Source organism: Cavia porcellus, unplaced genomic scaffold, assembly GCF_034190915.1.
Source record: "Cavia porcellus strain 051 isolate PalLab524CR breed Dunkin Hartley unplaced genomic scaffold, mCavPor4.1 scaffold_6, whole genome shotgun sequence".
Lineage (NCBI taxonomy): Eukaryota > Metazoa > Chordata > Mammalia > Rodentia > Caviidae > Cavia > Cavia porcellus.
In genome coordinates, this window is record NW_026947489.1 from 82935312 (window position 1) to 82957191 (window position 21880).

Consider the following 21880-nt stretch of genomic DNA (forward strand, 5'->3'; position numbering starts at 1 on the left):
CTTGTGGGTGTTTTTGTGAGGGATGGGTCTAGTATGAGTGTGCCTCCTTAATTCCACTGAGGCTGCTATTGAAGAAGTGTCTTGGTTTTTACTATTGCATTTATTGTCAGTTCCAGGTTTGTTTTTCATGAAGTTAGTCTATTAGCTTGCCAATTTGAAGTTTTTTAAAATTATATATCCTTGACTGAAAGTTTGAAAGTCGATTTATTAGGGGCTGGAGATTTAGCTCAGCGGTATAAACACCTCCCTTGCAAGCTCGTGGTCATGAGTTCGATTCCCGGTACCGATAAAAAAAATTGATTTGTTATTGGTTAAACAGTCGTTTCTGGGCAAAGGAAATTGAAAACAGGATTTTTTTTTTTTTTTTTTTTTTTTTTTTTTTTTTTTGTCTTTTTCCTTTTTATCGGTACCAGGGATCGAACTCACGACTGCCTGCTTGCAAGGCAGGCACTTTATGCAGCTGAGCTAAATCCCCAGCCCCAGGAGAATTTTCTTTACGTTCATAAGATTTTAAGTCTAATCTAAATCCTTAATATACTCACAGGACTTTTAAAAGCTGTTCCTAACTAGGAGGGAAATACCCTGTTGCTTTCAGATATTGTACTGTATTTGCTAAAAGTTGTTTTTAGATACTATTGTGTTTGTGTGTGTGTGTGTGTGTGTGTGTGTGTGTGTTTGTCTTTTTCCTTTTTATCGGTACTGAGGATCGAACTCACGACTGCCTGCTTGCAAGGCAGGTGCTTATGCCGCTGAGCTAAATCCCCAGCCCTAAAAGTTGTTTTTAGAAAAACAAATCTTAGTTAAGTGTCAGTCCTTTGGCCACTTACTATAGGGCACTTTGAAGGACAGAGGCAGAAAGAAAACAGAGAAAGTTTGAAGACTAATTCAAACTGTCTTAGCAGGTAAGCTAGTTTCCACCTCCCAAGTTAATATAGAACCATGCAATAGTATCATTAGAAAAATTTACTTAGGGCTGGGGATTTAGCTCAGCGGCATAAGTGCCTGCCTTGCGAGCACATGGTTGTGAGTTCAATCCCCGGTACCACAAAAAAAAAAGAAAAAGAAAAATTTACTTAGCACTTTTATTTTATGAATATTCTAAGAGCTTTACATATACTTCTCACTTGTTCATGGGTTTGTCCCTGTAAGGTAGATATTTTTGTTCTCATTTTTAGATGAGGAAACAGGCCCTGAAAGGTAAAAAAGATCATTTAACTTGGGGTAGAGGGGGAGAATCTGAACAGAGTGAGTTGGAAGTCTGACCTGTTGGGTGGTGGTAGGTATGCCATATTGTTTACTTAAACACTGAATATGTTAGGTATTCATTGTGTCAGAAGATACCATTCCTTCACTCACTGAAAGGCAATTTTAATTGAGATAAATTTACTAGACAGATGTTGACATGTGTTTTGCTTTTTTGTTTTTTGGTACGGGGATTTAACAACCACACGTTTGCAAGGTATAGGTGCTTATGCCACTGACCTAAATCCCCGGCCATGTGTTGTCTTTTAACAAAACATATATATGGTGTGTGGAAGCTGGAGAGGTTTATTCTGTTTGTGGTTAAAGTTACTGTCCTACAGGTAAAAATGTCCATTCTATGGATGGAGTCCTTGAATCTTACTGGTTTGAGTTGGAGTTCATTTGTTTTGCATGTATATTTAAACTTAGGCTTCCTAAATCATTTTCTTTCCAAAGGAGACAAATGAACATTTATAGGAGACACAGCAATCACTGAAGCAGTTTACCTGTTTTTGAGTACTTGTTTCAAATTTTTAAGTATTTTTCATCTAGAAAATTTTTGGTGTTTAAATTTCATCTGAATTTAGAAGGTTAATTTTTCCAAGGGAGTTTGGGGGGATAACCAGAAATTCTGATTTTGCATTATGAACAAAAGATAAAAATAGTCATTTTCCTGAAGAAAAGTGGTACTTCTGAATCAAGCTCTTCACTTGACCTCTAGACTTCTTGCTAGTAGGGAGACTTTCCCAGAGATTTTATGAGACAGATTGCTGAGGAAAGGGTTTCTAGATTTGAGGATAGGAAGCTCAAGAGACTCCACAACAGTTAATAGAAAAATGGTATTCAAGTGGGCTTGGTAGCTCATGCCTGTAATTCCAGCTCATGGGATTCTGAGGCAGGAGGATTGTCATGAGTCCAAGGACAGCCTGAATTACACACAGTGAGACCCTGCGTGGAAAAAAGAAAAGAAAAATGGTATTTATTATGTGCTAATTTTCCTAATTCTAAAGCTTCATTTTCACCAGTTTGGTTGGTTATTGTTTGTTTGCTTTGGGGTTTGGTGGTGGTTGTTTGAGACAGGGTCTTGCTCTGCAGCTCAGGCTGGACTTGATTTCACTGTATAGCCCAGGGTGGCCTCAGACTTGCACCACAGTTTGAAAGACAGCAGATAGGAGGAGAGACTATATAGAGGAGGAGGAAAACAGAAGAATGCAGCACAGGGACCTTGAAGTCAATGTATTAAGGCAGGGGAGCAGCAGACACTGTCAACTGAGTGAAAATAAAAAGATGTACAGTGTCCAAGGTCAGAGCAAAAAGGTAAGGATCTTAGTTTACTTTGCTAATTCCTTAATTTGCCTCTTAATTACTCCTTAGCTTGCATGTATATTTAAACTTAGGCTTCCTAAATCATTTTCTTTTCTTTCCAAAGGAGACAAATGAACATTTATAGGAGACACAGCAATCACTGAAGCAGTTTAGCTAAGGAATATATCAGAAACTGTTCCTCATTTTCTGTTCCCTTCTTAGGCTGACCAGTTAGTTCCCTGGTGTGTTACCTGCTTCTGCTACCAATCCAGACTGCACAACTTCTCATTCATCCCCTTGACCTCCAGGCAGTATCCAATGGGGAATCAGCTCTAAAAAGGAACCAGACCAACGTTTTCTAGTCCCTTCATTTTGGTGACTGATGGAAGGAAAGAGTGGGAAAGGGAATATATTTGTATACTGGATGAAAAAGAAATAGACCATCAAATTATATACCTCTTTATCATTAGTAGTCTGTACCCATATTAATTGTATTATGTGTATATTTGTGGATTCAAAGTGACTAGAGAATAAATGCAGGAGATAAGAGTTAGAGTTGATTTTGAAGGCCTAGGGATATAGCTCAGCAGCACAATTGCCTGCCTGGCAAATGCAAGTCCTGAGTTTGCTTCCTGATACAAAAAAAAAAGTTGATTTTGAAAGATGTTGATGTTTTGAAATAACGTGTCCGTCTCAGGTTTTTTTTTTTTTAATTTATAAAAATACCATTGATACAGCCTGTCCCCTCAGTTCCTCATCAGAGACTTCTTGGACTGGAAACACTTGTTTAATAATAGATTGTGTCTGATATCCCCAGTAACAACTACTACAAGAGGAAAGAATAGAAAACGTTTAGGACATCGTCATATAGACACCTCATCTACAAAGTTCCAGTAGTAGTGACATCCTCACAAGACTTGGAACCACCAACAGGATGGGGTCACCTCAGTAACCTCTCTCGATGCTGCCCAAACACGTTTGATTTTTGTTTTGGAGGGAGCAAAAGAAAGGCTGTACTAAAAGACTTAATTTTATGTCTACGCTTTCTCACTTGTTTTTATTTTTTATTTGTGCTTATTTTGGCGGGAGAGGAAAGGAAGGGGTTTAGGGGATAGAATTTCACTTCATAACTGGAGTGAAGGGGAGGAGGTGAAGCTCAGCCCTTCACCCAAGAATAACCCAGTAATGACATCTCTAAGCGTGGGAAGTGTTTCCCTCAACACTGGGAGGATCTAAGGCTGCACCCCAGTGGGATTCCAGCTTGAATTGGAAGGCCATTCAGAGGGCGATGGCTTGTCTCGACGAGAGCGCCGAAAGCTTCGCCTGCCCGGGATGAGATGCCAAAGAGGAGAGATGAGGTCGAAGGGACGTCCCCCAATTTGGAGGCGCGGGCCGTGCCGTGTGTGACTTAAGAGCCTGATGCTCGCTGAGGTCTGTGTCCTCCGTTGAGGGTCTGACACGGAGGCGACACTGCTGGGCACCGACTCCGAGTCACGCGAAACGGCCCAGCTGTGCCCAGGCGGCCAGCGCCAGACCCTGGCGTCCTCCATCTTCTCTCCTGAGCTCCCCCTGCTCCAGCTGCCAGAGCTGCGGACCGCAGCACCACACACCCCCGCGGGGGGGGACGCCGCGCCCCATCCCCGCCCCCAGCCCCACCCCGGCCCCCCCGCAGGGGCCCTGACCCCACCGCCCAAGGGCACTGGCTGAGCTCCGAGGCTGCGAGCCGGGCGCGGGGACGCCCGGAGGGGGTCCAGGCAGTTGGGGGCGGCGGCGGCCGGGCCGGGGCTCCCCCCCCGCCCGCGCTCGCCGCCGCGGTGGTGCGTCCCGGAGGTTACCGGAAGTGGCCGCGCTCGGCGCTGCCATGTTGAGGAGCCGCCGCTGCCGCTGCCGCCGCCGCCGCCGCCGCTTTGTTGTCGCCTCCTCCGGCTGAGGAGGCTCCCTGAGCGGGGGGAGTGGGAAGGAGGGGGGTCGGCCGCTGCAGCCATGGAGGCCAACTGGACCGCGTTCTTGTTCCAGGTACTGGGGCCCCCCCCGGGGGAGACAGGGGGACAGGGGGGCCTGGCCCCGGGCTGGCGGGCGGGCGCTCCTCCTCCCCTCCCTCCCGGCTCCGCTCTCCGGCCCGGCCTTAATCCCCCTTTGTTTTTCCGCTCGCCCGCCCCGGCGGTACCCGGCTGCCGAGGTGAAAGGAGGCGGCTTCACGGGGCGCGGGGGAGAGAGCAGGCCTCGGGGTGAACCCCGGGCCCCCCAGCAACACGCACGCACACACCCTTCCCTCCCGCCCGGTGGGGAAGGGAGGAGGCCGCCGCTGTCACCACTCCGCGGCTCGGAGAAAGGAGGGCGCCGGCCCCGGAGAGCGCGGGCCGCTTGGCCCCTGCTGTGGGCGGACGCGGGCCGCGCCGAGGGTGAGGGGTCCCCGCTCCCGCTCCCGACACACTTCATCCATCTTTCGCTCGCCTTCTTTCTCCTTGCCGCCCTCTCCTCTTTTTGTGTGTGTGTATGTGTGTGTGTGTGTGTGTGTGTTGACTTTCTGACCCTCCTCCCACATCTCGCGAATAGCGGGTATCCCTGAGTTCTCCGCCACTCCCCCTTTCCGCCGCCCCCTCGTGTTTACCCAGTTGAGAGGGGTGTTGTGAGGGTGTCTCCCTTCCCTAAACTTTTTCACTCAATTTCCGTTTTCCTTGCCCCAGCCCCGGCCGAGCCGGCAGCTGGCACCCTGTCCCTCTTGTCCAGCTCCTGCGCCGCTCCGTGCAGCTCGGGGAATCCCCGGGCCGGGCGGGGCGGAGAGGGGAGCGGGGCCGGGACTCCGGGAGGCCCGACCTGCTTCAGAGAGCTATCCCCCGCGGCCCGCTCCTCTGCGTTCGCTTTAGCCAAGCGGGGAGACGCAGAGCGAAGAGCGCAAACAAAGTCCGCTTACAAAGCCCCCAGATGAGTCATTCGTTGGGGTGTTGGTCTTCGCTTTTTGCAAGAAACTTAAAGTGACTGTAGCCCATACTTTAGCCATCCTCTTGGCTCCCCACTTTATGTGAAGGACCCTTGTTTGGAAGATCTGGTCGGGAACTTTTTTTTCCCCTTGCTTCGTTTCTATTTGCAAACGAAGCGTTTAGTGAGCAGCAGTGATGAGCTCACAGGGAAGCTTAGGAACCCGCGGAGGTTAGGAATCTCGGCACTTTTAAGTGCGTCCTTCCCGCCTCTCTAAGTTACTTTCCTTCTTTGAATACTTTGTGAAATCCCAAACGCATAGCTTGGGTGGTTGGGATCTTTCGGACCTACCCAGGAACGGATGCAGAATTTTAAAAAGTCACAAACCTCCCTCAGCTTCTGATGCCATCCCAGTGGAGGTAGAACAGGGAATTGGAGAATTCAGAATTACCCACTATATAAGATCTGGTTTATTGTTTTAAGACATATTTCAAATGTGGGCAGTGTGATTTTAAAGTAATTGTTGAAATGTATTTGGAAAAAACCATGTATTTAGGATTTTTGGTTTTAAATAGAGCCACGTTTATTGAAGATCATGGGACAGTAGCAGAAATAGGGCAGAAAGGCAAAGGGGAAAAGGAGGAGAAAGAGGTACAGGCTTTAACTCAAGCTTTCAATATTTAAAGGGTTAAATACCTTTAATTCCAGGTGGGTGCTTCTTAAAATTGAAAGTACTGATAGTTATGGAACTCATGAACTTCCCTGTTTCCTCATTCTGATCCAGTATTATTTTATTGTGCTTTGATGAGCTTGATAATAATGTGATAAGTTAACGCATTGGAAAAGAAATACATAACTAGCTGGCATTCAGGTTGATGGAAAGGTGGCTAATTTCTTCTCTAGAAAAAAGTCTTCAAATGAACATTTTAAAATAGAGGATTGATAGCCTATAGAAATGATTTGCATGTGATTAAAGTCATATTAAACTTAGTGGAGACTGAAAAAAAAAACAAGATTTATGTAAAGAAAAACCCATTATTCATCTTTGGAAAGTTAGTTGAAAGATCTTTTGAAATACTTTTTGAAAAGTGTCATTCTTCCCCTAGATAAAGGAAATGCAAGTATTTATTATAAGATCAACTTTTAAATCAGATTTTATATTTAATTTTTTCAGCAGCTAAACTTTTTCAGCCTGGTAAAGTGTGAAAGCTAATATTTGGTCCTGGGTTCAGCAAATTGTGTAGTGAAATTGTTGGAAAACTTGTAATTTACAGTCAAGGACAGTTGAATGGGTAGAGAATATTGTGAACCTTTCTATGGAAAGGTGTGACTAGACCTAATCAGTTCTGGTTTTAAGTAACTTTCACAGGGGAAATAGAGAATTAAACTCTCTTGTTTGTTTCCTAGAGCATCCTGTTGATTTTAAAACAATATTTGAGGTTATCCTGTTGAATACTTTAAGACAGTTTAATATCTGCCTGTTATCCAGATAACCTAGTGGAAAGTGAAAGCTGTAGCTATTAAAATGTTTGATGGATGATCCTAACAGGACATTCAAGAAATGACTCACCAATGCTAATTTGTTTCAGTGCAAAATCTTTTACCCTCTGGCGCTGGAGATTTCAGGGTGCCATATCTTACCATCCTGAATGATGAAATAATATTTCTGGTGTTTTTTGTTTTTCTGTTACTTGTTTTTTCTTTTTTTTGCCAATGCCAGTAAAAGGAAAGCTTAGGCAGGGCCAAGAAGCTTTGTACATAAAAGAAATAGGAAATAAAATTAAAGCTTCAATTTGATGATGCTTTCAAATAAAAGTCTACCTGGAAGTTATATTTTAAAAATAAGTCACTTTACTGATGGCAGGCCATGGTTGATATTTTACTTTGTCCCAGAGAACAAGTTGGGAAAACCCAGTCCCCCTCATAGAAAGCTTCATGTAGAACTGTGGGAATCCTAGGAATCCTCAGTGATTCTTGTAGTGGTTCTACAGCATTTCACTCAAGAAGCAAGGACCTGATGTGATCCTCATGTGAGACTAAGTTTTAGCAATGCTATAAAAATACAGACATCTGAATTGGTAAACTGACAGTAAGTGCTTTTAGTACTCCGTTGTACTTATGGTTGTTTAGAATTGAAAAATGTCTCAAAATGTTCTAAGTTTGAACTTTGTCCAGATTTGCATTTCCTACTCTCTGATCTGTTAGCTATTGAAATTGTATATCATAAGTTATCTTGCACTATTAACTGTTCGTATACTCTTGGGAATTTGGGTATCCTCCTCCTGGTTTGGAAAAGGGGTAAGATTAGATTTGAAATTCTATAAACTTTGTACTGATGTCACCTGGCTAGGTAGAACCCAATAGTCATAGTTGCTTCAAAAGTTGAAGGTGGGTTGTAATCCAGTATGAGCATTAAGTCTAAAAAAGACACTTATAAGTTAAACCACACAATTTCTGAGAGTGCTTCCAGGACCTAAAGTGTATCTAAATCAAAATTGTCAAATTGAAAATGATAATTCTGGATACCATACCTCCTAATCATTTAGGAGAATAGTTCCAGGCTTAGCTTTTATGTGCCATTAAGTAAACATAGATCAATATGTGGTAGATGTCCTAACCCATGCGGCGGATGACCGGTGGAAAACTGTGTGTGTGTGCTTTCTTGTTTGTTTCATTTGTTTTTTCTTAACGGAGTTAGTTAGTCAAGTGATTATAGAGTCTGACGAATAAATAAGTGTCTAAGATAATGGGATGGATCCTCCTAGAATACTATATGCTTAAAATACTTAAAATGCTAACCTCTTTGGTACCATATATTCTTCTAGGATCGTAAAACTCCAGCATCAAGGCTTGGGCTTACTGTCAAACATTTAAAAAAAACAATGTTGTTATAGAACAACATATTAGGAAGAACTACTTCTGGAATTTTTCCATCATTTCTTAAATGTATATCATCTGGAGGTGTGGAGAATTTTCAAAAATCAAGACCACGAGTGTAGCTATTCATAAATACCAAGAGACCCATCCACAATGAAATCTGGGTTTCATTGCAGGGTAAGAAAATTTCCAGACAGTGGTCCAGCCCCCAGTTTTGGATTGAAGAACCACATTATAACAGCAAATGTCCAGTGTTTTCTGAAAGGCTAAAACTGCTGAAAGATGATGGATATGAAAGAAATTTAAGTGTTCATTGTTTGCTTTTTCTCTTACTAGTCTGTCTTTGAGAGTGTAGGGTTTGAACAGGATGCAAACTAGTGGAAGACTAACTGACCTGAGGAACAACTGGCAGGTGTTTTGTTTTGGGCTACCTTCATAGTTGCCTTCCAGGTTGCTTAATAGCAGCTTTTGTTTCAACTAAATCTTTTAGCAAAATGAAAACTTTAAAAATAAACTTAACTGGCACATGTATTCAGAGAACTAGATTCATTTCATCACTTAGCAACAACCCCTTTCTCAATCACTTAAGAGAAAGAAAGCAACATGGTTCTTTCCCTGGGTAACAGACAAGAGGTGATTATGTCATTGTGTGAATGTGTATTGCTCCAGTAGTTAAATACTTATGCTGGGTTGTAATTTTTTTGACAAGTATTTAAACTTGGTTGCAGCACTGATAGACTAATGCAAACTGATTTCATCAGCTAATAGGTCCCTTGTAAACCAGGGTGGTATGTAGTTTAGTCAGCCATTTGAAAGCAAGATCACTGTCAGCAACTTAGTTGCAAAAGTTTTGTGTCTGCACAGTGATTTTTCAGTGCTTTGTATTAGAGCTCTGGGAGTAACAAGGTGATTGCCCCCATCTCTGCTGGGGAAAGTAGCTCAGGGGCTCTTTAACTGTTTCTTCTATTCTGAATTGTCTGGAACATGTTGAATTTTGAAGATCATTGTGAGAGGCTGAGTTTCTCAAGTGTGAATGTTTGGTTTTAGGCCCACGAAGCCTCCCATCACCAACAGCAGGCAGCACAGAACAGCTTGCTGCCTCTTCTGAGCTCTGCTGTGGAGCCTCCTGATCAAAAACCATTGCTTCCAATACCAATAACTCAGAAACCTCAGGCTGCACCAGAAACATTAAAGGATGCCATTGGGATTAAAAAAGAAAAACCCAAAACTTCTTTTGTGTGCACTTACTGCAGTAAAGCTTTCAGGGACAGCTATCACCTGAGGCGCCATGAGTCCTGCCACACAGGGATCAAGTTGGTGTCCCGGTCAAAGAAAACCCCCACCACAGTGGTTCCCCTTATCTCAACCATGGCTGGGGACAGCAGCCGAACTTCGTTGGTCTCAACCATTGCAGGCATCTTGTCAACAGTCACTACATCCTCCTCAGGCACCAACCCCAGCAGCAGTGCAAGTACCACAGCTATGCCTGTGACCCAGTCTGTCAAGAAACCCAGTAAGCCTGTCAAGAAGAATCATGCTTGTGAGATGTGTGGGAAGGCCTTCCGAGACGTGTACCACCTCAATCGGCACAAGCTCTCCCATTCAGATGAAAAGCCCTTCGAGTGTCCTATTTGTAATCAGCGCTTCAAGAGGAAGGACCGGATGACTTATCATGTGAGGTCTCATGAAGGAGGCATCACCAAACCCTACACTTGCAGTGTTTGTGGGAAAGGCTTCTCGAGGTACTGAGTTTTCCTTTGCTGCTTTCAGTATGGTATCAATAAACTTCAGTTTTATCTCTATGTGATTTAGCAGGTTTATGAGAATAGGTGTGGGCAGGCCTGTGTTATTAGAGGAGATTGGTAATAGACAAATAATACACCTCCTGGTGTAACTCCAGTTTGGTGTGGTTGACAAGTGGTGACGTAGTTATTACCTTGTTATTTCGTTTAAAAGGTGTCTTGGTGGACTGAAGCTGTTGGCTGGCACAGGAATACTTATCTCTGCAAAACCATTAGTTTCAAATTTAGATGGGGAAGTAGACATGAGGTTCACTGTACAAATCAAAGAAACTTATTTCCTGGAAGTTGGGATGACTTTGGATACACGTTCAATAAAACTTTTAGGCAAATGTTTCCCCATTTTTCTGTGGGCACTGACATTTCACTTAATTTTCATTTTAAAAACTTTTAGTTAACATAGTAGTAGCTGTTAGGATTAAACCATAGGTATCATGTAGTTATAAAGACTCAAGACCTGATATGATTTGATGTTGACTAGGAAAAAGGTAAAGGACTGAGAGTTTTGTTTATGGTAAGAGGTAAGGAGGTTTGCATTGGGGGGAAGTGGAGTTGGTAATTCTACTAGCTTTCTTTAAAATGCCCCCTTCTAATCTGCCAAGAATGTAAGCATTACATAAGTAGCATTTCTCTATGTGTGTTCCATTACATCTTCTGTTGAAACTCTCTCTTTCACAGGCCTGACCACTTAAGCTGTCACGTAAAACATGTCCATTCAACAGAAAGACCCTTCAAATGCCAAGTAAGAGTTAAAATGACTTATCCTTAGTGTAGCACTTACTGCACATTATCCAGAAGGTCTGAACCAGTCAAATCTCACAGTTCTTGACTAGTCTTAAAATCACTGACTTGAATAAATGTGGTCCATTTTAATTCTAGTTTTATAAAATATAAATGACAGCTTTTATTTCTATAAGGCAAGATCATTTTAAAAATGTGTGTTGTTTTGTAAGCTACATTTTTCCCTTCTCTTGGCCAGCATTTTTTGGTATAAGAGGAAAAAATATAAAATTTCAAAGGTGGTTGTATATCTGAAATGAAAAGAATAAAGGGTTTTAAACTAATTTCTGGATTGATGGTTAAGGATATTTAAACTGTGATTAAAGAATATAAGCTTTTTTCCCCCCGAATGTTATCATTGGCTAGAGATTTGTTATTACCAAAGTGGAACATTTTCTACTTGTGTAAAATCTATTCAGATTAATGATTTCATTTGACATAAATTGTGATAATGGAAAGATTGAAAATTTTGCAAAATCAAATGATTATCATAGGCATTGCTAATCCTAGTTTGTGGCTGAAAGTCACTTAGTGTACCTTTTAGTTGGGTTCATAAATGACTTATTTGGTTAAGTAAATGATTTGAATTCTTTTTTTTTTCTCTATTTGGATTTTTAAAATTTTAAAGTGAAAAAAATAAAAATAAGCATTTGAAAACAAGTTAGGAGAGTTACAGTAATTAATGTATTGCATATTGTTGTCTGCAGTAATATTCAGATTATGAGATATAAGCATGATAAATCTTGTCCAAATAATATTAACACAAAAATGATTTGAATTCTTAAGAGAAGTGTGATTGGGGGAAGGAAGTTAGTGTTGTTGAGTGAGTACCTTAATCCACCAATAATTTTGTGATAGTTATTACTATGACAGTTCTACAGATGAGTAAACATTCGGATATGTCTACAGAGTTGTTCGGCATTACAATATTTAGTGAATTGTGAAGCTCAGTTTAAATCTAGTTTTGTCTAATGCTAACTTCCACATCTTTTCACCACTCTGTATTGATACATTTTTCCTCCAGATAAATCTAAAATCCACCAAGGGTTTTAGTATGGTTATGATTCTAACTAATACATAGAATTAAAATTTAACTAGATCATGTCATGCTGACATGAATAGGGTAATGCATAGAATATAACATACTTTAAAATGAGTAGAACAGGATAGTCTATATTTAAAAAAAGTTTTCCTCCCTCATGCAGACGTGCACTGCTGCCTTTGCCACCAAAGACAGACTACGGACACACATGGTGCGCCACGAAGGCAAGGTATCGTGTAACATCTGTGGGAAGCTCCTGAGTGCAGCATACATCACCAGCCACTTAAAGACACATGGGCAGAGCCAAAGTATCAACTGTAATACATGTAAACAAGGCATCAGTAAAAGTAGGTGATACTTCAGATTGTTTGTCACATTTCATATTGATGAAATCAATATTTTCTAGAAATACATAAAAGATTTTCACTGTGCTTTCAGGACCGTATTGTTTCTCTTAAATGTTTTCTTCTGTTACTAAAATACACAAACAGGCTCAATGGAAAGAGTGTTATTATAGGAACTGTGCATTGTGTATCTCTGTGTAAACAGCATTAATAAGCTATCCACTAATTTTACTTCCACTCTCATCCTTTTCCACTAATAACACTCATATTAGAAACAGCAGAATTTCCTCACAGGAATTTTTCAAGGTGTTTTCTATGGGGTTTGAGTAACAAGCTCTAATGTGTTAAGAAATGAGATACCAGAAATCACATTAGTAAGCTGTGTTGTGTACTAGGCAATTTTATTTTTATTTAAGGTTAAGAGTCTCAAGATTTTATTAATTAAAGCATTCTTAGTAATTACCTTAAGGTGAAAGCAGTGCTAATAAGTTTGCTTTTTAAACTCAAATCTATAAAGAAATGGGATACCATATCCATTTGAATGTTTAAATGCTTTTATTGTCTTAATTTGAGAATAGAAGAGATATAATATCCCAGAGACTTATGGATAAAATTTAATACTTGCCTCTACCCAGTTTTTTTTTGTAAAGTGCTTTCTTTTTCTTTTCTTTTTTTTTTTTTTTTTTTGTCTTTTTCGTTTTTACCGGTACCGGGGATCAAATTCATGACTGCAAGGCAGGCACTTAGGCCGCTGAGCTAAATCCCCAGCCCCTTAAAGTGCTTTCTTAATTCCGTGTCTTTTTTCTTTTTCTTCTTTCCCCTGTACTGAGTATTGAACCCAGAGTCTTCTCACAGAACTATATCCTCAGTCCTTTTTACTTTTTTATTTTGAGTTCCACAGGCTGGGTTTGAGCTAGCTTCCCAGAGTGCAGGATAACAGGTTGCATCACCGTATCCAACCTAATTATTACATGTGAACTTCATATAACAGAAATACCAAATTTAAGAACAATACGTCACCAAATGAATGAATGAGAATGGGCTGGTGATACAGCTCAGCTGCACAGTGCTTGGCATAGCACAAGGTTGTGAGTTTGATTCCTGGTACCCTCCCCCCCAAAAAAGAGAAAGAAAGCTTAATGTGTTTTAATCTCATCATTTTTGCTATTCTCTAGCATGTTGTACTTTAGCTTTATAAAATTCACTTTTAATGTAGGTCACTGTGGCTAAGGAAGCAAATAAATTAGTTATTTTAATGAGTATTGATGAACTCATACTAATTACACAATTTCCACTTTTTAAAACAAAATTTTCTTTTTATTATAGTGAAGGAATTTTTGTTGTTTTGGGGAGGTTTGGTTTTGTTTGTGGTGGTGAGTATTTTGTTTATATTTGCATTACTGTAGTCAGTCCCTGGGGTACTCTATTGCTGAGTTACTTCCCCATTCCTTTTTATTTTATTTTGAGACAGGGTTTCACTAAATTGCCCAGGCTACCCTTATGATGCTCCTGCTCATCCCCTGAGCAACTTGGATTACAGGTGTGCGCCACCTCACCTGACTAAAATTCTTTTCTATTCATAGTGGTTTTCCCAATTCTCTCAATTCTTTAAATGTTTGATCAATATACACACAAGAAGCAAAACAGGTACACTGTAGTAATAGCTATTAGTTAAAAGATAAAGACCACAGAGGAGTGCAGAGTCAAAGTATTTAAATTCAGGATTTGGAAAAACTGGCCATACTTTTCAAGGTAAATATAGTGTTCCTGCTTTGTCCTGGAATAGCATGCATGAGTGAAGAGACCAGCAGTCAGAAGCAACAGCAGCAGCAACAGCAGCAGCAGCAGCAGCAACAGCAGCAGCAGCAGCAGCAGCAGCAGCAGCAGCATGTGTCAAGCTGGCCAGGGAAGCAGGTGGAGACCCTGAGACTGTGGGAAGAAGCTGTTAAAGCAAGGAAGAAAGGTAAGATGAGGTTTCTGGTATTCGAGGAATAGTTGAAAAGTGTTTTTATTTAGTATGCCAGATAAACAAAGAAGCCACAGTTTGGGGAACCTAGCTTTACAGAAACGTAAAATTATGTCATGCTGGGAAATAACTGGCAAAGTTTATTTGTTGGCAGCAGAGGTTCCAAATGAATTTTTATTACTAGGAAATACAAATTGTCAGTACTTCCTGTCGTATTTCTTTCTTTCAATTTACTAGTTATAAATTTGCAGTCAAATTTGGTCCTTCTTATGCTTAAGGTTCTATTTTTATGTTCATTTTGAGGTCAGCTTCCATGTATTATGGACTCTGTTTTTTCTTCCTCAAAAATACCCTTGTGTGTATGTGAGTTCTTTTTTTTGTAACTGTTATTTTCTGCTCTTTTATGCCCTTTCTGCTTTGTGCTATTTGGTACTCAATGCAGACTATAGTGCTGATGTCATTTCTCTTGGTCTTATCTGTAATCTTTTATCACTGGGACTGGCTTTAGCTTAACATGTCTGTACTTCAGCTGTTAGAGACTTTGCTGTATTTATTATGAAAATGGAAAATGATTTTCTTTTCTCTGTGTGTAATTTATAATCAGTGAAGGATACGTTTTCCACAGACTTTTCCATTTACTAGTTACAGCTTTGACTTCTGTGTACTGTGCAGAAGTTCAAATCATCTTATCATTATAGTATCAGTCATAGGACAGATTCCTAAATTTCTTTTCTTCTCCACCTCTGGCACCTGCTTTATTTTAAATTCTAAGGAATCTTCTGCATATAAGCTCCTCTCTGATTCCTTCATTGTGCAGTTTCTTCTTTTACTTTCATGTAGTGCGGCTGTTCCCTTCCTCAGATCCCTCCTCAACATCCTGTACTTGGATAAAGATAAAAGGAATAGCATCCTTTTTCATTCATGTGCTGGCATTGGAGGAAAAGAATGATTCTTCCCCATTTTCCAAATGAAGATTTGCCTTTTTTTTTTTTTTGATAAAACATTTTGTGAAGGGAGAAGGGTTAGAGACCACCAGTGAGGAACAGAAAAATTTAATATTATAGAATAATTAAATAGTGGTTGAAAATATATTATGAAAAATATTTTACTTACAGCAGGAAAGAAGTATTTTAAGTCAAAGTAAGGGGTAGTTTTAGGGCCGGAAGTGTCATACAGCAATATAGTGGTTGTCTTACTTAGGCAAGGCCATGGGTTCCATCCTCACCACAGCAAAAAAACAAAACAAAAAACTGTTAGAGTAAAAAGAAAACATCAGTTTGGGGGAGAAGGGATACACCATGCAAATTCTTCCTTTTTGAGAAGAACAGACAGAGAATATCATTAGCAGTGCTATCATCACATCAAAAAGTAAATTGGCTTTCTCTTCTGTTCATTCTCTCATTCTCTGTGTCTTTCTCATCTATTTGGTATTGTATTTCAATTTATTTTACACAATAAGACTTGATTGTTAACTCATCTTCTGACCTCCCTGAAACAAAACACTATTGTGTTCTTCCCATTTGCAGCATGAATCTTTCTGGGAATGGCCATTGAGGTTAGCAACCTCTGTATTTATGTTAGTAAATGTCACATTTTGAAGGAGAGGAGGCTTCTGAACTGAAAACTAACTTGAGTCGGAATTGTCTCTTAAATAGTAGACCTAAATAGAGTAGTATAAGTTCCCAAACATGGATAATGATCAGACCATCGAGGGAGCTTTTTAAAAATACATACTTGTCAGGTTTCATCTCAATTTCACTATTGAATTTCCTGGGAATCTTTGTTTTTAAAAAGCTCCCTTGAGGGGGCTGGGGATTTAGAAGGGGGCTGAGGATTTAGCTCAGTGGCATAAGCACCTGCCTTGCAAGCACGCAGTCGTGAGTTCAATCCCCGGTACCGATTAAAAAAAAAACTCCCTTGGGCCTGGACACAGTGCCTACCTGGCAAGCATGATTCCCAGGACCAAAAATAAAATAAAAAGGCTCCCTAGATGGTCTTGATCTGCCCAGATCAGGAATTCCTGGTATAGAGTATGAAGTATACCAGTTATATTGATGAAGAAAGAGCCTTACAGATTCAAGGTCCCCCCGAGGTGATTTCAACCCCTGCGGACCATGAGTCACCCTCCATCTTTATGTTGAATGCATTTCTCAATGTTGACAGCCAAGTCACCACTAGCTTACCCCTGTCTCCTTACTGCTGGTTTGTGGCATACCAGTAAGTAATACTGAATTTCCTTGAGGGGTGAGTTGGGGGTGTCACCTTACATAAAAGTTTTAAATGCTCAAGGAGCTGGTAATGCAGTTCAGTGGTAGAGCACTTGTCTAGCCTGTGGGAGGCACTGGGTTCAATCCTTACCTGAGGAGGGAAAAAAGTACCTAGGCATTCCTAGATAACAAGGACCAGGGCCCCCCAGCTCACTGCAGGGTGTTCTTGCCTCCTTGATATGCTTGGTAATATGTGTAGTAAGTGCAGTTAAATGATAGCATAAAGAAGAAGATGCCAACACAAGAAAGAAAAGTAGAAGTGGAATTTAAGAAGGAGGACACTACCCTACTAAGTAATATTTTTTCTTTCTTAATATAAGAAACAGAAGGTGTAAGATAAGGGCTGGGGATTTAGCTCAGCGGCATAAGCACCTGCCTTGCAAGCAGGCAGGCGTGAGTTCGATCCCCAGTACTGATAAAAAGGAAAAAGACACACACACAAAAAAAGAAACTATAAGATTATTTAACTTAGAGCAGTTTTGCTATGATTCAAATAAACATTATATTAAGTATCTTGTTTCTTGTTCCCTAATTATGCATTTTAAAGCCACAGAATGTGGCTTCACTTTTAAGAAGGCTTTAACATATCATTAGTACACACACCTTTCTCTCTGCTAGTCAGGTAAGTAAATCTGAGCTTGAAATCAAAAGTGTGAGGGTAAACAAGTTGCCCAAGTCTGCAAAGGAGGTATAGCTTCAGAGAAGAGAGTCCCACCTTGGGACCCCCAGCCCTCAGGCATGTGCTCAGAAGGATCCTCTCTTCCTCTTGACCATGTGGTAGAAAATTGTGGTTTGATTTATTAAATGTCTGTCCTTTCTAATTAAAAGAAATTGGTTCAGAAACTGTTTGTGAATTTTGTTCTTTGTTTTCAGAGTCTAAAGCCCCTTTTGTCTTCTTATTTTAGAAGCTGCTAACCTGTGCCAAACCTCCACGGCTGCTACGACACCTGTGACTCTCACTACTCCATTCAATATAACATCCTCTGTGTCGTCTGGGACAATGTCAAACCCAGTCACAGTGGCAGCTGCAATGAGCATGAGGAGTCCAGTAAATGTTTCAAGTGCAGTTAATATAACCAGCCCAATGAACATAGGGCATCCTGTAACTATAACCAGTCCATTATCCATGACCTCTCCTTTAACACTCACTACCCCAGTAAACCTCCCCACCCCTGTCACTGCCCCAGTGAATATAGCACACCCTGTCACAATCACATCTCCAATGAACCTGCCTACTCCTATGACATTAGCTGCCCCTCTCAATATAGCAATGAGGCCTGTAGAAAGCATGCCTTTCTTGCCCCAAGCTTTGCCTACATCACCCCCTTGGTAAACAGTATTATATCAAATATGGGTTAAAGTAAATATTTACCAGCAACTTATTTTAGTTGATAAAAGCAAATCACGAAATTGGGAGATTTTATGACATTAGTTCATAAGAATATAGTAGCATTTTCCTCCGATTTGGCTGGGATTGTTCAAAATAGGGTGTATATGTAACATCACTGGACCACTTTGGTTTAATCAGAAATTCCTTTTAGCTGACAACATTGCTTAAACAGGATAGTAGTTGGCAAGATGAAATGCCAGAATTAAAACCAATCATTGAAAGCAAAATCCATTTCCCATTTCAAAACTTTTAAATTAGTGTTATTGTTTCTAATCCCAAGAAATCATTTTATTCTAAACACTAGCAGGACCCTATACAAGGTGGATGGCTGATTTTAACCTGAAATTCTAAATCCACAGGTGGAGAGCTAGTGTAGAATTGTCTGTGTTTATTGTTTTTATGAGTGAATACATGCATTGTCATAATAAAATGCATTTCAGAGAATATGCATTTTACCTTTGGGAATATGTTAATTTCAGGCAGCATTCCCTATGGGAAAGGTGATACCAGCTCTGATATGCAAAGCATATGATAATTTATCATTCTAACTTCAACATATAATAGGGACTGTGACCTGATATTTGGAGATGTAAATATTGCTCAGCATATTAATCCTGATGGAATATAGCATTGTAGTTGACTTTTTAAAAAAATTTTTAAAAAATATACAAATTGTGTTTTGGTAGGGAAAGGCCGCCATTGACAGAGGAGAAGTCAAATGTGCGAACAGGCAGGTTTCTAACAATTGGAGGTTAGTGGGACTCCTGTGTAGGAGCTAAGGAGTACTTTGGAACAGTTCAAATACATTGCTTTAAATTAGAAGACGCTGGAGGCACTGGGATGTGAAATGCCCCTCTCTCCCAATCAGAGCCTGTTGATGTTACAACAGGGACAGATGTTTTAGATGCTCACTAGAGTTTATGTCTTATATTAAATTGTATACAGTTTTTATTCTAACCACTAACTAGGTAGTATGCCCCTTAAGAACAAGCAGAGTGTATCTTTTTTTCTTCTTCCATTTAATCAAGTATTGTGCAGATTTATTCAACTTTGTAAATATGGACATCACTTTTTTTTTCTTTGAGAAAACACTCGTATCAGCTTTGTGGTGTTTTCAGGGAGACAGCTGTCTGCACTCTGTAGAAACTAAGCAATGGTTATGCACGTTAAGACATGTGCTTTTTATTTCTTAGCAGTATGTTTTCTCTCTGTACATAAAGTAGAAACCAAAAGCTCCGGAAACAGATACTCTATACCATCATGCCACACATTAATGTTTTTAAAACATTGTGTTAAAAAAGTTAAAACCAAGAGCTGAGATTTTTTTTTTAAGTTGCAATATGTTTTTGGTTTTATCATGTTTTAATCTTACAGTCAAGAGAAATGGAAATTAGTTGTGTTAATCCTGCAGAATGTTTGCAGGACTATCAAACTGAGACTTCCATTTATACTCCACTGTGTCGGTTCAAGCATCAAAAAACCGTGCATCTGAGGCAGACTTCCTACATCAGGGATAGGTATCTGTATGTCATTATACAAAACAGTTCTAGGGGGTTGAACTACATAGTAAAAAAAATAGTATCTAGTGTAAAATAATTTTATAAATGATCTTTTGTACTTTAGGACATTAAATTGTACAACTTTTGTATATATAAAAGCTTAGGAACTTTCTGTTTAGCAGGAAGGCAACACATTCCTACACTTTTAATGTATATGTTTGTTATAATGTCCATGTAAACATGCCCTATGTTTGTGCCTTTTAATTAGTTTGTCTCAATAAACAAAATGTAGAGAAAAATATGTAGCTATGGCTTTGTTACAACTGTTCTTATCCATAGTACAAAAATGGTTTGTTTTTAATATGTAGAGCATTATGTGTGGACTACTGGAAGGATTTATATAGAAAAGGCCCAAGAACGGCCCTGCTGAGGCCTGGATTAGGAGGGAGTGACCACATTTGGAGGAAGCCTGCATTTGCTGGTATGCAGACCAGGACTCCGTTCTGGGTCCGCCTGCAAGGATGTTATTTCTGGTCAGCTGGCAGTCTCAGTCCTCCATGGTTCAGCAGACCAGGTTTCCTCCACAGTGGTCCAAGGAGCAATCCTCAGTGGGGGCAGGTATGGGCCCCACCCCCAGGCTAGAGTGTGGTTGTCAGAATCCTGAAAATACTAGTTCTTTTTAAAAAAAGATATAAGAAATAATTGTTTTATCAATTCATTGTATAATAAACAGGAGTGAGACTTCATTGTATGACTTTAGTTAAAATGCTATTTTATATGCATTCTTTATTCACTTAAGAAGCTTGTCTGCAATAATAAAGTCACGTTGTAGCTTCTTTTGGGAGGGAGAGAGTTGATGGCAGGATGAGGCTGAGGGTGGACCACGGCAGAGGTCAAATGAGTTGTATGGTAAAACTCCTGTGTCTTGGAGCTGGAAATGAGTTGTGATGCTGATGAACTGATTCAACCAGGTGTATGAAGGCACGACGGTCACTGCTCTACAGAAAGGCAAAGTATGTATTTCCCTTCTGATTGTAACCTGGTTGAGAACTTTCCCTTTATCAGATTGGCAGCTGAATGGTTGTATTAGATAATCCTTAAATCTGACATCCAGCCCGTTGTGCTCTAGGGCTTGCTGCTTGGCCTGCACTTGCCTTTTATTGTGTATCCATTTCCTTCCTAAGGTGTGCTCCTAAATGAAGGTTTCTATGTAAGCAGATGATGATTTTACCTGTCAATACCAGCACTGTATTACTAACATGCAAAATCCTGCAGATTTATTTTGACAAATTAAAGTTAACCAGTCACAAATGTTATGGATTGCTTAATATCTCAGAGGTTTTAGTTCATTATGATGATAGAAAATTTTTGAAGCACTGTTTCTCCAGGTAAACATTTGCAGGGTTGGGCCAGAGAGGGAGGGAAGAACCGGGTTGGGTTGGTTGGTATCTTGGTGACAGAGAAAAATGAGCAAAAAGGCACCAGACTCAGCTGACTGCAGGAGGGGTGATATCCCCACCCAAACAGAAAACCAGGCCTTGGAGCAGTGGCCACAGGCTTAGGCCTCTGTCCCACCTACCTAAAACATATCTTTTTGTGCTTTGTCCCATCTAACCCCCCACCCCTTCTTTTTCCTTTGTGGGAGGTGGTGTTAGGGATTGAACCAGGGCCTTCATGCTGAGGTATATCCCCAGCCCTTATAAAATTTTGTAAAACTGAAACAAGATCTAAGTCTTAAGTTGCTCAGCCTTGACTCAAACTCATGGTTCTCCTGCATCAGTCTACCAGAGTACTGGGATTACAGATACCACCATGCCCAGCTTCCCCATTTCTGCTTGACCCAATTTTCAGTTGAGTCCCTTGCCCATTTGTATCCAGCTAGGTTTATCACATGTGCACTGAGGATGGACAGCACCAGGCAGTAAGAGGCATGTGAAGGTGACTAAGGCATTGTTGCTTCCTCCAGAGAGTCTGTAAAGGGAGATGAGTGCCTAAATGACAATCTGACACTTCCTTTGATGGAAAAGTTTAAATACCTTTGTCTGTTTTATATAGAATAGAGGTTTTCCAAGCTTCTTGTGATAAGTGTGTAGGTCTATTGATTAAGTGAATACAACTGAAAGAAAAGTGTTCCTTGTGCTATTTTTGAGAGCAAGGGAAGTTTCATTTCATTGAGTTGCTAGTCTTTCCAGTCCCAGCTGTCCAAGTATCTCTGCTCTACTCTGGACTTTGCAGTTTGATTCACTCTGGAGAGACCTGGGTTTGGAATATAAATGGGCTGGCGATCACTTTTCCCATCCAACTCAAAGTTATCCTCCTGTCTCAGCCTCCTGTGTACTGAGGTTATAGGCATTGTGCTACCACAGTCAGCTCTTAAAACCACTCTTAGGAGAGCAAATCCTTTCTAGTGTATATAACTATAAACATTCAGAAAGAATTCTCGGGGATGT

At 40.5% G+C, this 21880-nt stretch overlaps 2 protein-coding genes across 11 annotated transcripts; one reads left to right on the forward strand and one right to left on the reverse strand.

The window, feature by feature from the left end:
- Nucleotides 1-3576: 3576 nt before the first annotated feature.
- Nucleotides 3577-5140, reverse strand: LOC106027021 (translation initiation factor IF-2). 7 transcript variants are annotated; one of them, XM_063251242.1, is made up of 3 exons: nucleotides 5002-5140; nucleotides 4383-4486; nucleotides 3577-4020 (listed from the first exon to the last, which is right to left on the reverse strand). In XM_063251242.1, exons 1-3 carry the CDS (start codon nucleotides 5090-5092, stop codon nucleotides 3826-3828), a joined length of 390 nt encoding a protein of 129 aa, XP_063107312.1. In that variant the 5' UTR covers nucleotides 5093-5140; the 3' UTR covers nucleotides 3577-3825. The 7 variants fall into 7 exon arrangements, with proteins under 7 accessions (XP_063107312.1, XP_063107314.1, XP_063107313.1 ...); XM_063251244.1 differs by having other exon boundaries at nucleotides 3577-3870; nucleotides 4982-5140; XM_063251243.1 differs by having other exon boundaries at nucleotides 3577-4017; nucleotides 5002-5138.
- Vezf1 (vascular endothelial zinc finger 1) lies at nucleotides 3838-20741 on the forward strand. 4 transcript variants are annotated; one of them, XM_063251235.1, is made up of 6 exons: nucleotides 3838-3978; nucleotides 9391-10085; nucleotides 10821-10884; nucleotides 12110-12311; nucleotides 14095-14271; nucleotides 17447-20741. In XM_063251235.1, the coding sequence occupies exons 1-6, from the start codon at nucleotides 3967-3969 to the stop codon at nucleotides 17872-17874; spliced, it is 1578 nt and encodes a 525-aa protein (XP_063107305.1). In that variant the 5' UTR covers nucleotides 3838-3966; the 3' UTR covers nucleotides 17875-20741. The 4 variants fall into 4 exon arrangements, with proteins under 4 accessions (XP_063107305.1, XP_013004937.1, XP_003466869.1 ...); XM_013149483.3 differs by lacking the exon at nucleotides 3838-3978 and adding an exon at nucleotides 4388-4563; XM_003466821.5 differs by lacking the exon at nucleotides 3838-3978 and adding an exon at nucleotides 4388-4563 and having other exon boundaries at nucleotides 12128-12311.
- Nucleotides 20742-21880: the final 1139 nt, after the last annotated feature.

Coding starts and splice junctions, on each gene's coding strand:
- Vezf1 (XM_013149483.3), top strand. CDS start 4,531: ATGGAGGCCAACTGGACCGCGTTCTTGTTCCAG. Junction 4,564..9,390: donor GGACCGCGTTCTTGTTCCAG/GTACTGGGGCCC, acceptor GTTTGGTTTTAG/GCCCACGAAGCCTCCCATCA. Junction 12,312..14,094: donor TAAACAAGGCATCAGTAAAA/GTAGGTGATACT, acceptor GTCCTGGAATAG/CATGCATGAGTGAAGAGACC.
- LOC106027021 (XM_063251238.1), bottom strand. CDS start 5,092: ATGTGGGAGGAGGGTCAGAAAGTCAACACACACACACACACACACACA. Junction 4,487..5,001: donor GGGCGGCAAGGAGAAAGAAG/GCGAGCGAAAGA, acceptor CCCCCCGCTCAG/GGAGCCTCCTCAGCCGGAGG.